Raw genomic sequence first — 16,149 nt, 5'->3', positions numbered from 1 at the left:
CTAAACGTTTTCATCCGTCAATCTAAGGATTAGAAAGGGCGTTTATTCATCTTTTCTGCAAGTCAGGTAAGGAATATTTTAGGATATATACAGGTCCATTTCTTAAATAAACTTATTTCAGATAATCCGAATATATTTGGATATTTTAATGCTTTGAAAAGAAATTTATGCCTCGAAGAAGGACACAGAAGAAGGAACAAAACACCAGGCCATTTTCGAGTCAGAATCTTTAATAAAGAATCGAGTCTTGCGTTTATTCGAACAAATATGGTGAGTGAATTTGTTTTTTTTTTAGTTTTTTTATGGCTTTGTGTTTTTGATGCATGCATTTAATAATTCTATTAATATTATATATTACATTTAAAATACATTTTAGTTGTTTTAGCAAGCTGGGCATTGTTGCTGAAATTTGTCTCCCTTCTATTTCAGAATTGATTTTCAACAAGGGAACTGAATGCTTCGGAAAAGGAAGAGAGTCACATGGTGCTGTATCAGATCCTGAAGAAGTTTTAGATGTTGGTTTAGTCACGGAGGAAGGGACTGAAAATATTAAGCCTTCTATTGTTAAAAAGTTAAAGTATCGATCTGTTTTGGAGGGGGAAGCAACAACTTTTCGATGCAAACTAGTTGCGAGACCGCCTCCTACAATATTATGGTTTCATAATAACAAGCAAATTCAAAAGGACCACCGTCGCCGTATACAAACAGCGAGTAAAATGCATGTGCATTTAACAATTTTAACCATAAGTAACATTAAGGAGAAAGATTCAGGGAGCTACAAAGTCATGGCTTTTAACACGGAGGGGTCTGCAGAATCTACAGCATCTCTGCTCGTGTCTTTAAGGGAGGAACAAGAGGCAAACACTTTTAGTCTTTCTAGACGTTCTGATAAATCCTGTTCAAGCTTAGATTCTCTTGATCAAACAAAAGAAAGAAAGTTTCGAGTAGATCTAAGATGTGTCGGATCGCCATTTGATAAAATGACTAAAGGGCAATCAAGGGGCCGTCACAGACACAAGAGTTCTTTATTCCGCACAATGTATTTTAGGACTTCATCTCCTTCGAGAGCGCCTGAAAAAGACAGTAAGCTTGAAACTGTTTCAGAACGTGCTCGTTCTCCACCGCCTATGTTCGAAAGACCCGAGCGATTTAGTGATCGGTACAGTGACATTTACTGTGACAGGTTTTCTGGTCGTGACAGGTACAGTGACAGGTTCAGCGATAGGTTTAGCGATAGATGCAGTGATCGGTGTAGTGATAGATTTAGTGACACGGATAGTCTTCATGGAGAGGTTAGAGCAAAGCTTAATCTTTTACAAAAAGCTGTTAAAAAGAAAAAGAGGCTTTCGGTATCAACAATGTCCTCAACTGAATTTGACTTTGAATCAGTCACGAGTGAGACTAGTTTCTCAGAATTGGCAGAACAGCATAGGGTAAAGCCATGTCCATTGTCAGACTTACAGCATGCTCGTCATAGTGACCAAGGTGAGGGGGCCTTGAATAGACGTTCAACAGATTTCCTGGGAAGGTTGGAGAGAATTAGTGGACTTGGGACACAATCAGAGCCCACGCAATCAAGGGTAAAGCACTCTTTTGAACCACAGTCTAGATCCAGGGCAATACAAATAATGAGAGGTGAGCTCCCGTTAAAAGATATCAGAACTAAGGAAGCTAACCTGTCTGGCATATCTGAAATCAAAATGAATGAAAAAGCAATTTTAAAAGAAGAGACAACAAAGGAGGTAAATATAACATTTCAGTTGGTACAGACAGTATTTTTGGGCAATGGGAAGAGGAAGCCAAGGCAAAAGAACCTTTTGTGCTGCAATGGCTTGAGGCAGGTGAAGCTTCTCAAAACATTCCTAAATATATAAAAACTTCAGATGAGGAGACCAGATCTAAAGAAACATCCAGTAGCAAACCACTGACTGTAAAAGAAACATTTAGCGTAAGTAGTGTTCCACCAAACGGTGGTAAACTTGTTCCTATCCAGCAGTTACAACCAAGAACAATGTCTATAGAAAATGTCTTTGAGAAAAACTTAGAAAGTGAGTGTTTAGAGACTGAAGAGCAATTTTTGGCTAAACGCATTCGACAATGGCAGGAAGGTGTACAGTCAGATGAAATAGTAGCAGATACTGCTGAAAGGTCTGAAGCAAAAGGCTCCATTCTTCATAAATGTGAAGACAAAGTGCTTAGCAAACCACAAGTTGTAACTCAAAAATTCTTAACATCAAATTTGACTTCTCATAAAAATGAGAATGTAACTGAATGTGAAGCACAACAGAAAGCAGGTGCGTATAGAAAAACCGAGGTATTATTAAGTGAGGATGTGCCCTTGGCCCAACAAATAGCTTGGCAACAGGGTTATGAGGAGGTTGAGTGGTCTAAAGAAAATACTCATTTGCATCAACCGGGTGATAAAGAGGATTCATCTTTCACAAGTCCTTCAATATCTTTAGCTACAGAACAAACCCCAGATGAGCATCACAGATCAAGTGAGTTGGTATCAGATTCTTCAATCACAAATGTGAGGTCCTCAGTCAAAGAAACGCTCAAACTAGAGCAAGTATCACAATGTGAAAAGCATTTGTCACCAGCTAAAATGTCTGAGATGAAAAGTGGAAGTGTTCTCTTGGCGGATGAAAGAGAGACTTTAACACAAGAAGTCATGAAATGGCAACAAGATCAAGCAAAGGGTCCTACACAAGAGTGGTCCATAGATGGAGAATCTTGTGTTCCTAAAGCTGAATATGGAATTCACAGGACGGAACCTTCAACATTAACTGATAGAGTTCCATCATTTTTAGAGCCTTCAGCCAAAGAAAAGGCTTTAAGTGAGCATGAAAGACATACTGAACCGTTTTTGGTGCAAGACCAATTGACATTTAAAAGTCAGAGTGACCTCATGGCAAGTGAAGAGGAGCCCATAGTCCAACCAGTTCAAAGGAAATGGAATCAGAGTCATGCAGATACAGAAAGAGCATTGCATTTTCACAGATCCGAAGGTGAAAAATACAAAAAAGGTCCTTCAGTGGATCCCCAGAGGGAGCCTTCATTTACAAAAGTTTCCAGATCATCACAAGAAAAGCCCACGTATGAACATGGACCACGAAGAGAGTCGAATTTATCACGCGAGAGAATTAACGAGCTGAAATGTAAGAGTGAGCGCTATGAGAGTGAGGAGGAGGCTTTGACTCAAAGGATAATGAAATGGCAGCATGATGTTTTGAGCGAACAAGACCATGTCATTGCTGTGGAGCCAGATTGGGTGAGTTTGGTTGGGAATGCTGAGGATACAACTGCAAAGAATGATGTGGAGTCGTCCAAAATCAGTCAGTCATTGCCACCAAGAACAAAGGAAATGTTCTATACTGATGATTCCACTGAGGACTATGGGCAGGGTAAGAGTAAAATGCAAATGCAATTTCAGAGTGTTTCTCACCAGGATAGTAAAAAGTTACAAACTGAAAGTGACTATCTTGTCAGTGAAGAGGAGGCTTTAGCTACACGTATTAAAAAATGGCAACAAGACATTCTAACTGAGCAGGAGGAAAGTGTTGAGCTGGACCCTGACTGGACTCCCACTGTATCACTGACTCAAAAAACTGATGAAGGCTTAGAACCCACTATTGTGCATGTAAGAGATCCTGCTTATAATGGAATGTCATCGAAAGTTTTGTTTGAAGGAGATCAAACCACTACTAATACAACTTATCCTAAAGATTTGCCCCAGGATAACAACGAGCAGCTAACTAAAAGCCAGATAAATCAGAAAATTAAAGGTTATCAGGGTGCTGCAAAGGACACAGAGGTCTGCAGCAAGACAGAGCAACAAATGTTACTTTTAAAGCAAGAACCTATGACTGTTCAAGATAAACCAATAAAATTGGGTGCACCAGTTTTTCTTACAACTTTACTGCCAAATATAAAAGTTAGAAGAGGAGAAATGACTGATCTACAGTGCCAGTTTCATGGAGACCCAAAGCCAGCAGTTTGTTGGTGTAAAGATGGACAGGCTATAATAAGTGATCCAGACTTTGATGTACGAACACGAGAAAAATCATCAACATTAACAATTTACTATCCAACTAAAGACCATCAAGGCACCTTTACGTGTAACCTTTCAAACAAACATGGAAAAGCCAGTATCTCTTGCATGCTGGAAGTAACTGATGATGAACACAAGGTTTGGTCTGAGACTCCTCAAGAAGTTCAGGTGACCAAAGAATTAGTTTTGGCTGAAGAACAAACAATCAATGAAGAACTTGAGTCACTGATGAAAGTTAGGTCAGACAGAGAGTTCTCATTGCAAGTACCTCAACAAGTTATCTATGTTCCTTGCTCCTCTGATTCATATAGGCACTCTTCTCCAGTAGAAATCAGGATAACTGCCCCAACACCAGTGCTAGATACAACCGAGGACATATTCGAGCCCATTACCAAGACCACTGAGCCTCCACCAGACGAGGGAACTTCTCAATCTTTGAAGCACAAGTTCACATTTTCTTTTGATGATCTTGGCGAGGCACCCCATATTTTTAAACAGCTAGAGGACAATAGCTGTGATGAGGGTCAGTCCGTCATGCTTGAATGTATAATATCTGGTGAACCTGCACCGACTGTCACATGGCTGCATGATGATCTTACTCTTGACCTCAGCACTGGCAGATATGACTTTGAAGAGCATGACAAAATGTATAAGCTTCACATTCATAATTTTTTATACTCTGATACAGGGACATATACATGTACTGCCACAAACAGGTTTGGTCAAGTTCAAAGTGTAGCTTCTGTATTTTTAAATTCCACAAAATGGGGCAACACTGGGGCCCTTCCTAGCTCAGAAATACTGGAGCAGCCAAGTTCTACTGGATTCTCAAGTACCATTACTCCTGCAGTTAGGCCCAAAACATTAGTAGGGACTTCTGTAGCATTCAAAGAATTGTCTACTAAGGGTCAGGAAGGTGCCTTTCAGGTTTATAGACCTGTTCCAACTAAAGAAAGCACAGGGTCTCCCATAAGCCATTTTATTGCCGTTTCTGATGCATCTACTATTCAACAGAAAGGTGCAGACAAAAATAAACCAGCTGCTCAGTCAGGTGGGCCTTTTATAACTGGATGTGGTTTGCTCTCATCAAGGGCAGAAGTTAATGTGTCAAAATTAAAACAGGCATTTGAGACAGCAGAATCTTTCACAGGACAGTCAGATGATATAACAGTAGACTCACAGGTAAAGTCATATTACCCAGTGGAGGAAATTCCAGAATTTCAGATCCAACCGCATAAAGAAGAACTAAGTTCCTCAAATAATACTGGATATATGATTACTTCATTAATTACCTGCAAAAACTCCCCATTAGAAAGTACTTCTTTAGAAACAGAAACTTTTATTACAAAAAGTATTGGACCGCCAATTGATGATACACCATTGGATGGCAAACCAGACACTGGTGATTTGCATCATTTCGTCCCCCTTGCACATGTCACTGAAGTCCAACAGTCCCCAACTTTAATCAGACCCCAGGCAATATTACCTGAACAAATAAGAAACATAAAAGATAGTTTTAGTTGTCCTGAAATAAAAAGTAATCAAGTAGAGAATGTAATAAAAAAGGGGAAAGTAGGGGCCTTTGCTAGACCAGGTGGTAGTCATCTTGAGATGGATAGCAGTGCTTTTTCCACTCAACATGTCCCCCTGATAATCAAGCCAAATGAAGTAGAGCTATCTGCACAATCAGGAACTGAACCAATCAGTGAAAGCGAAAAATACTATAAACCGTCAAATATTGAATCAAGCCAGAGTGGCACACAAGAAGATGCTGGGACTCAAAGAAATGTACCAGAAATAGCAAAATCTGTTATGGTAAAACAGAAGTGTGAGCGTGCCAAAAAAGAACCTGTTTGTGAGATGGCAGCAGAAAGTCTACAGTGGCAACAACAAAAAGCTGTCAAACCTGGTGCTTTTGGTATAAGACTTGAAGAGGAAGAGGTAACTTTTAGTGCTGTTTACGACTTCTATAACCCACCGTCTGACTGGGGAAGACCCTTGTCCCCAGAGTCTGAAATGTCCATTGAAGTGGGTAGCACATTCAGTGAGGAGATAGCAGAAATTGAACGCTTCTACACACCCGCTTCATCGACAGAAATTTCTCAATTTCCAAAATCACCAGAATCTTTCCACACCTCCACTGAGACTCCGAGTGGTGCCACAACCCCTCCTGGGTATCCGTTTTCTCCAGTAGAGCACAAAAGGCCACCAAGTATCTCCAGTAATCGACTGTACTCTCCAGCTAAGTTTCTAAGGTCCCCAGTTGATGAGGGCATTGAAACAACCCCTCCTGTATTTACTATTGATGAGACTATGATTCTTCCAGAGGGTCGGGATTTGTTAGGTTTAGGGAGCCTTCAAGAAAAGGTACAAGGAATTCCTCCAGCATTTCTTAAGCCTCTTACCAGAAAAAGAGTTTTTGAAGGTGATACATTGCGCTTCTCTGCAGAAGTTTTTGGACTGCCATCTCCTGAAGTGAAATGGTTCCGAAATAAAACAAGACTTGTCCCTGATGACAGAACGACAATCGAAAGAGATGGTGATAACATATCATTGGAAATTCATAACATTGCAAAAACCGATCAAGGCGAATATATCTGTGAGGCAGTTAATTATGTTGGTGAAGCAAAAAGTGTTGCTCTGGTTGTTGTGAGGTCTCAAGAGACAAAGATAATGCTAGCACCACCTGCTGTTACTCATCAGCATGTAATTGAATTTGATGTTGAGGAAGATGAGGATCCGTCAAGGTCTCCCTCCCCACAAGAGATTTTATTAGAGGTTGAATTGGATGAGAATGAGGTAAAAGAGTTTGAGAAACAGGTCAAAATTGTCACGATACCAGAATATACATCTGACAACAAAAGCATGATAATATCTCTTGACGTTCTGCCAAGTACATATGATGAGGGCGCTTTTGATTTCATAGCTCAGGAAAATGACGACTATAAAATAGCATTTGAGGTCACAGAGATGCCACCACGTTTTATCAACCCAATATGTGATATAGAGACACCTGATAATACAGCTGTAATGTTTGAATGCTCTTTGATGGGAATCCCTTCACCTATAGTGACATGGTTTAAGGGAAATACAAAGATCTCACATGATAAGAAAAAGTACATTTATAGCTCTGATGGGGACAATCACTTCCTCAAGATCCTAAAGGTCAACCCGCAGGATAGTGGCATTTACACATGTCGAGCCATTAATGTTGTGGGCGAGACACTTTGTAGGGCATCACTTAAGGTCTTGAACCCACAAGTCTTTTCAGGAAAGGCTAGAGGGAGAGAACTCACTGCTGTGTCTCTGGGCAGTGCCATAGTTCAGCCACAGAAGTTCGATTTGGTTGTAGGAAATTCATCATTTGATGGTGACCAGCCATCGGAGATCGAGCTTGAGTTTGAGTTTCCGCAGGAAGCTGATGAGTCTCAGAAAGCTGTAAGACTGGTAGCAATGACTGATAATGAAGTCAGCGAGCAGGGAGAGCATTATGTTAGCATAAATTTCGATGTCTTTGCTGAGCCCTCAAAAGAAGACAAAATAGAATTCAAAGGCAAATCAACGACCATGTGTAGTTTTCATTTCCAGGTTACGGAAACACCACCAAAATGTATAATACCACTGCAAAATATCACTGCAGCAGTAGGAACACCTGTGATGTTTCAATGTTTAGTGAGTGGAAAACCAAATCCTACTGCAGAATGGTACAAAGACGGTGCGCCGGTGACAAACCCTAGGTATCTTATTCAAGAGAAAGCATCAGGGCACTTCAATTTACTAATAACAAATGCGGTTCAAAGTGATGCAGGTGAATTCAAATGCATTATCCTAAATATAGCAGGCAGCACTGAAACAATGGCCTCACTCAAGGTCATTTAAGTTGTTAGTACATTATTAAAGTACATTACTGTGCCAATTTAAATAGCTCACTTTACTGAGATTCATTCACGCTTCTTCTAAAGCTTTAAAATTAGAATCCTTTGTCTCTTCATTAAACCGATTTTATTGATTTTATCGCGATGTGAAATATGTTTCAAATCATACAGAAGAATGCAGATGTAATGTAATATCTTGCATGGACTAATTTAAGAATAGTGGATTCTGAATGTGTCTACATGAAGTCGAACTTAATTTCAAGAAAGCAGATAAAAAATTACATTGTATTGTATGAGATAGAAAGGAATTAAGATTTAGAAAATTTTATTTATTTTCACCAATAAATGTCCTATAACTGTTGCTCATTGTCAGGAATGAGCAATTGTAGGTTAATACTGAATTGCATGAATGCATTCTTTTCTCTTCCTCTATTTTACAATGAATGCATTTGCAGGCTGACATCTCAGAACTGGTTAAATGTTGTAACGTTAATATATAAAAAAAAATGTGAATAATATATAAACTTTAAATGTAATATTTATTTATCTAGATTCTAGAAAAATGTGCAAGGCTAAATTTATCATGCAAACCATATTTTAATGTAATTTATTTGTGTTGTATATGTTGACCTTTTATAAATGTTACAGACAATTGTAAATAACAAAAACAAGAAAAAAAAACATGGTTGCTAGGTATAGCGGTAGTGTGATAAAAAACTGCTTTTGCATGCAAATGTACATTGCTTAGTTAAACTAAGGCAGTACTTGACGAAGTAGGCGATTTTAAGTGTAAATGAATTAAATATAAGGCTATTGTTTTGTTGATTATAAAACTGTTTGTGTGAGTATTTACAGTAGGTGTGTGTGTATACGTTGAGTTAGATGAAAATAAAACTTACAACAAAACCAAAAATGCGTGAAAATTATTTTAGCTTTGTTGGGAATTTACATCCTCTTTTATAATGGCTTGAATTATTTTTAATGTGTGGATATTTTGGTGAATCTTTGCCTCCGTTATTTTTATACAGAGTATTCTAGTTTGACTTTGAAGACTGAAGAAGAAGAAGAAGAAGAAGAAACCTTCAGCACTTCTCTACAATTATCTGAACGAACTAAAACACTTGAACTCAAGCCAGAACAAAAGCTTTACTTTAGTTCTTTGGAAAAGAAAACAAACATGCCTCATTTTGTAACCAAGTTAACTCCATCTGCCACCAAAGTTGGCAGTTCAGCTAGGTTTACTGTCACTGTATCTGGTTTTCCAAAACCTAAAGTTCAGTGGTTTCATAATAGAAAATCCATCACTTCGTCCTCAGTGTACAAGTTTGTGGAGGAAAGAAATGAATACAGTCTAATAATTACTGAAGTAAAAAAGGAATTTGAGGGTGAGTATACTTGCATTGCAAGTAACAAATATGGCCAGACTACCTGCACAACCACACTGAAAGTAGATGTTGGTGATTTATCTCCAGCTGAGAAGTGGGTTGAGCAAATGTTTAAAATCCCTGGAGAACAACCGTGTTTTACTACACAAATTCAGCCAGTGCAGTGTGCTGAAGGCTGTGAGGTAAAATTTCAGTATAAAGTGACAGGAACTCCTCATCCAGATGTTCAGTGGTTTAAGGGTAGTTATCAAATTAAACCTAGCCCAAATTGCTGTGTGGTCACAGACCCCGATGGCACCGGTTTCCTTATAATTATTGATGCACATCAAAAGGATAGTGGTCTCTATACATGCAGAGCTTCCAATTCCTTTGGAGAGGCGGCTTGCAGTGCAGAATTGGTTGTGTTTCGCAAAAGGTTCTCGGAATCTCAACAGCAGTTAGCGCGGGGACAAAAGTCTTATAAAGTGTCCACAACTGAGGTAGCAACTGAATCTCGATTGTACAGTGTAAGTCTTCCTATTCAAGCGAGAACTCAAGTGCAGGAAGGACATCAGATGATTTATACAATTGGCACTGAAGATAAGCACACTGTAGCTAGTGAACAAGTAGACACTTTCAGTGAGATAGATGTTTCTTCTGCAACCATGCACAAAGAGCAGGTAACTCACCAAGCTGCAGTTCTGCAGTCTCACAAAATGCAGGAGAGAGTAACTTTAACTCCAACCAAGCCTCAAACAGCTGTGGCAACACCCTTAAAACAGTTGCACCTGGCTGCAATGACCTCTGCTGTCGAAGAAAGCCAAGGTTTCAAAGAGCAACATTTTGACCGTATTAAAAGTCCAGAACTTGCCCAACTTGAAATTGCAAAGGAGCAGCAATCAAAGTGTATGTCCGCTATAACAGAAAGTGTAACTCCTCTAACAATAGTTAAAGCTGAGTCTCTAGCTATGCAGGAAGAACAACAGATAAAAGCATCTCCAGAGCCCAAGCACCAATTGATAAGTCACCAGGTAGAAACAACCCTCGCAATTGTTAAAGAGCAATCGCAGGTTATACCACAGACAGAGGCGGAAAAAAGCTACCAGGTTAAAGAGGGAATTAAAATATTGTATTCGGCAATTTCCACAGAAAAACAACCACTTACTGGAGGACATGCTACAGATATCTCCATTTTAGATTCAGCCATTCAGTCATCAGTGGAGACAGAATCTTCAAAACCAGCTTTTCTTTCAATAAGTGAGACCAAGCAAATGCTGTCAAAAGAGGAGAAATTATCTATCCACCGACCGAAAGAAGAGGTGGCATTTCTAGCTAAGGATAGGGTATTAAAGTCAGCTCTTGTTGCTGAGGAAAGAAATGAACTTAAAGCTGATAAAACAAGTACAATTCCAGGTTTGGAGTGTGCTGTTTCAGTTCAGCCACAGAGTGAGGAGAAACAGCTGCTTAATTTACAGATATTTACAGATCAGCCAGTTCTCCCCTCTGAGGGTACATTCAGTACTGAGAGGCCAAGTGCTGAGCAAGCGGAAATTAGAAAATCTCCTTCTCTTTTGCAGACAGTGTCAACAGATGAGCAGACGGCTGTTACATGTGAAACGTCTACACAGTTTTCTGCTAAAGAAACTGCAATTTCCATAGTTCCTAATAAAGAGGTTCCTGCCCCCTTGCATCTACAGGCAATTCACAGAGACAGCATGTTATCCAAAGAGGGGGTACTCTCGGTAGAGAAGCCAGAGCAGCAGATGGCATTTCTGAGACAGGAAAAAGCCCGCAAGCATGCAGTTACTTCAGAAGAGAAAAGGGAGCTGACTGCAGACTATTCCACTGCTCTTAATGTTTCAGTGGCAGGATTTCAATCGGAAATCAAGAAAGAACCAAAACCTCAGAAACTTTTGCAAGTGTTCACAGAACCGGTGCAACTACCGAAAGAAACCCCCTTTGCCAGTGACATTAAGCAACAGCGTGCAATAGTGCAAAAAGAGGATCAGTGGAATGTTTTACATGCCATATCTGTATCGGACAGACAAAATCTAGAGGAAAGACATACAGAGAATTTAGGTGTGATTGAACAACACACGTGCTTGACTAAAATTGAGCCTAAAATATCCACTGAAATTGTTCATGTTGAAGAAAAGGAAATCTCTACTGAAAGTACTATTTCTCTTGAGGCTACCGAGCAAGACTTTGCCGTTCAGATTCAAGAGGGACAGTCTGTTAGGCAATCCATATTAATGGAAGAGAAGCCTGTTATACGAGGTGAAGTATCTCAGGATATTACAAAATCAGAGTCTACCACTGCAGAGGTTAGTCAGCAGCAGTCGGAGGCTCTACTAGTTTCAGAGTCGAGAGAAAGCCAGGTTCTTCCAAAGGAACTTACTTTTGTTATCTCTGCACCGAAAACTCATAGTCTAGACGTACAACACCAGTTGAAAAACATGCTTGCCTCTGCTGTAGCCAGAGATCAGCCATTGATCCTAGCAGATGTGGTTAAGCACTTAGAAGTTGTTGAAGTGCAGGAAGTGAAAGTGCAGAAGGAACCCAAGTATATTATGTTCACATATTTTATTACGACTGCAGATGCTCCCATTGAGATTACAATTGCCTTTGAGGGAGAGTATCCTCAGACTGCTGATCTCAAGCATGAACTTCAGGCTGCATTTTATTCTATTGTATTCCGTGAACATCAGGTTCTGACCTCTGAACAGCAAGGCACATTGCAACTTGACAGGCCTCAGAGATTACTAGTTAGCAGGGCTGCCTCCAAAGAAAGCCTCTCACCAATGGTAGAGACTGTACGATTAGCTGAAAGTGCAGATGTCTTTTTGGCACCTAAATCTCAGGTAGCTGCTCTGAAAACAGAAGCTACAGCCACTTTGCAGTCTGTTAGTTTTCAGAAAGAGACTGTCTTGCAGGACTCTAAAACAAAAATAATGCAGATGACTACCGAGTCAAAAATGGAATCGAAGCAATCTGTCCACATTGAAAAAAAGGAAATCAGATCAGTGACGGTAAAAAGCCAAACCAGAGATGTAGGTGCAGGAGATATCACAACTAGTGTATCTTTTGGACAATTACCAGAGGAACAACCTACTGATATTCTCATTAAGAGTGAAGCAATGCAGAAATCTCTAATAGAAGAAACACTCAAATTAGAAGAAAAGACAGTTACGGATGATTATTCAGTTTTTGAGAGTACTTTACATGACATTTCACTTGACGAACATTCTAAAGCAACATTTTCGGTTACTGTAAGACATGTTTCAAAGGTGAATTGGCTTTTTAACGGAAAACAAATTCAGTCTGGCAAAGAGTTCAAGTGTTCAAAAGACAGGGATACTTATACACTAGTAATAGACAAAGTTATCAAGAAAAAACATGAAGGCGAATTCACGTGTGAGGCTGTGAGTGAAGCTGGCACAACAAGGACTTCATCAAGACTCACAGTAGTCACAAGAGGTTGGATTATAGGGATTAATTTACCATGCCACATCACCCATGACTAACCTCCTTACCATTCATTTCGAGTTCTTGAGATTCCCCTTAAAGATATTAATATGCCCAACTAATAGAACAGGGCACAGAATTTAGTATGAAGACATCACCTTGATACTTTCTTCTTCATTTCACCAATCCCCACTTCTGATCTAGTCACTTTATTCCCAAAACATGTGCGCATGACTTCACTTTCTAGCCATCACTTCTTAACAGCTGGATCCTATTCAACATCATCCCATGCTTATCACCATTCCATGGTGGGATCTTTCTTCACCCGCAACACCTTGGGTATTAGGCACAGTATCTGTCCCATGGTCCATTCTTCACTGCGCACTTCTCTTTGCATGCTCTCCAGGACATAATGTCTTGGTTCTCTTCTTCATTTTTCAGTTCTTTTCCATTGGTCACAAATTTACTTCCACAGTCACTCCTGGGTTTCTTTCTTTGCATCCCATCATTCATGTCATTCTGAAATAGCTTTGAAGTGAATTAAGTTCTACTGGCTTACATTTTGGAGTATAATAACTCTTATTGGCAAAAACAATATCAGCAGAACTAAATTCATTTCAAAAGCAAACTTTGTGTTTCCATCTTGATTGTATTATTTGCATTAATAAATTTCATTCATTTTGCTAATTGTACTTTTTTTTTCCCATCCTGTGCACAATTTAGTGCCCCCTGTTTTCAGGTATAAAATCCATGCTTTGGAGACTAGTGTTGGCAGCCCTGCCACATTTGATTGTGAGATTGAAGATGCTCCAAATGTGACCTTCAAATGGTTCAAGTCTGGTTCTGAGATCAGGCAGAGTGACAAGTACAGGATCATCAGTCACTCTACCACATCATCTCTGGAGCTCCTAAGCCCAATGAAAGCAGATAGTGGAGAGTATATGTGCAAAGCTTCAAACCAACATGGTAGCGACAGCTGCTCTGCAAACCTAACTGTAGCAGGTAAGCGATCTGTTTTTGGCACGGATACTAGTGATTTATTCTTTGGTGAATTTTCTGTTCGAAAATGAAATCCAAACCGATGCTCTATTTTATTCAAACCAATTCTTTTTTTTTTTTTCTTTTCTTTACTCATCTTTGTTTTTATAGAGGTTTTCCCTCCAGAGTTTGTAACAAAGCCTGAACCGATGACATTATTTGTGGGCAAACAAGCAAAATTTCAGTGTGTTATCACTGGTTCTGAACCAATGAATGTTATATGGTACAAGGACAACATTGCAATTTTGCCCGATGAGCACTATAGATTGTCCTTTGAGAAGAACAAACATTGTCTTGAGATCACGAAACTTGAACAAAGTGATCAGGGAACATACCTTTGCAAAGCTTCAAACAGTGTTGGCATGGCTACATGCTGCACTGAAATGAAAGTTATAGACAAACCCATTTTTGTCAAGACCTTTGAATCAACTTTTGTGGCAGTGGGTAACTCACTACGGCTCGAGTGTCAGGTAAATGAAGATACAGGAGTGACTATCACTTGGACAAGGGATGGCAAGAAAATCCATAACACTATGGATAGCAAAATTTCATTTGATGAAAAAGTGGTCAGCCTCGATATCCCGAAGTCCAAGATTAAAGATACAGGCACTTATGTTTGTACTGCCACAAATGATGCTGGAAGCAGCAGCTGCTCTTCTGTGGTTGTGGTGAAAGGTAAGATATTCGTGCCTAATTTGCTTTCCTTTGAAAAAGTCATCTTTAACTAACGTTTTCTCTCTCACTTGTATTCTTCACCTTCTTCTGCATGCGTGTTCTTGAACTGTGAGCTTTCTTGCAGTGTAGAACTAATTTGCTCCAAACTGAATTTTCTCAGAACCTCCCGCATTTGTTAAGAAACTGGAGCCTAAGATTCTGTGGAAACAAGGAATTTCTGCACGCTTACTGTGCACGGTTAAAGGCTCCCCTGATCTCCATGTCAGTTGGTTTTTAAATGACAAGCAGCTCAGTTCCAGCGAAAGACACAAAATCACCTTCAAAGATGGTCAAGCTACACTTGAGATTACTGACCTTATTGTGTCTGACAGTGGAAACTATGTCTGCGAAGTAATGAACGAGGCGGGTTGTGAAAGCTGTAGCACCAACTTAACTGTTAAAGGTTTGTCATACTAGGGATTGATGATCTAACAGTTCACGTTTGATTTCCAAATGCAAATAGATTGATTATTTTTTGTTGAAAAACTATTTTGTTTTATGGCATTACTCTTAGAACCCCCTGCTTTCAAAAAGGAGTTAGAAATGGTGGAGGTAGTCAAGGGGCATACTGCAAAACTCCAGTGCGAAGTTACTGGAACTGCTCCATTTGATGTCACTTGGATAAAGGATAAGAAACCAGTGACCACTGATAAAAAGCACACCACTGTGACAACGAACACATTTTCCTATTTGGAAATACAGTCATTTGACAGTGCAGATGTTGGGGACTACCAATGTGTTGTTTCAAATGATGTTGGTAAAATTACTTCTAAATCAGTAGCCAAACTGAAAGGTTTGTAACTGATCCATTCTTAAAGCATGTGCCATTCGTTATCGTAAGTTAACGATTTCTCATGTTATAAATGTTTGTGATGTTTTCTTCTTTCATGCAGAACCTCCATCTTTTGTAAAGAGGATTGAAAACACAACTGCAGTTTTGGGCAGTGCTGTGAAACTGCAGGGTACTCTTAAAGGCTCAGCCCCTATTACTGTCACATGGCTAAAGGATTCTGAGCTACTCAGACGTGATGATCCAAATATAAAAATGACTTTTGAAAACAACATTGCCAGTTTGGCCATTGCAAAAATAGCCATGAACCATGATGGAACATACACATGCCTAGCTGAAAATGAGGCTGGCCAGCAAAAAAGTGAAGCCAAGGTTTCAGTTCAAGGTTAGAAATAAAAACCAAGTGAAGAGTAATATTAGCATACACTCATCAACAACTTGGGAATGCTGGTAATCATTCGAATATTAAAAAAATATCAATTCTGTCCTTTTTTTTTTGTATTTTTATTAAATATCTCAGAACCTGCTAGAATTGTTGATAAAGCACCATCCATCAGTGTAACAGTTGGAGACTCTGCAACTTTGGAATGCACTGTGTCAGGAAGTCCAGACATTAAAGTTAAATGGCTCCGTGATGGCAAGGAAGTGACTGCAGGCCGGAAATACAAAATCTCATTCAAAGATAATGTAGCGAGCTTAAAAATCCTCTCGGCAGAGAGAGGAGACAGCTGTGAATATACAGTGGAAGTTTCCAATCGGGTTGGAAAAGACCACTGTTCTTGCACAGTCACAGTTCTTGGTTAGTTTTTTGGTTTTCTTTGACTTCTTCTAACTTATAATATATTCTGTGCA

General features: G+C 39.5%; 2 protein-coding genes across 2 annotated transcripts in view; both read left to right on the top strand.

Annotated features, from left to right (window-relative positions):
• ttn.2 (titin, tandem duplicate 2) overlaps positions 1–16,149 on the top strand; it is a 178,045-nt gene that overhangs the window by 31,898 nt on the left and 129,998 nt on the right. The window contains 6 exon segments of the mRNA XM_046845789.1: positions 13,479–13,757; positions 13,905–14,468; positions 14,629–14,910; positions 15,022–15,300; positions 15,401–15,682; positions 15,818–16,096. Coding sequence (XP_046701745.1) covers positions 13,479–13,757; positions 13,905–14,468; positions 14,629–14,910; positions 15,022–15,300; positions 15,401–15,682; positions 15,818–16,096 — 1,965 coding nt within the window.
• On the top strand, positions 2–8,785 carry LOC124383277 (muscle M-line assembly protein unc-89-like). Its single transcript, XM_046845794.1, has 3 exons — positions 2–66; positions 162–270; positions 430–8,785. The coding sequence occupies exon 3, from the start codon at positions 2,012–2,014 to the stop codon at positions 7,928–7,930; it is 5,919 nt and encodes a 1,972-aa protein (XP_046701750.1). The 5' UTR covers positions 2–66; positions 162–270; positions 430–2,011; the 3' UTR covers positions 7,931–8,785.

Source organism: Silurus meridionalis, chromosome 3 (assembly GCF_014805685.1).
Source record: "Silurus meridionalis isolate SWU-2019-XX chromosome 3, ASM1480568v1, whole genome shotgun sequence".
Classification (NCBI taxonomy): domain Eukaryota; kingdom Metazoa; phylum Chordata; class Actinopteri; order Siluriformes; family Siluridae; genus Silurus; species Silurus meridionalis.
Note: the sequence above shows the minus strand (reverse complement) of the source record. Positions and strands in the feature narration are given on the sequence as shown.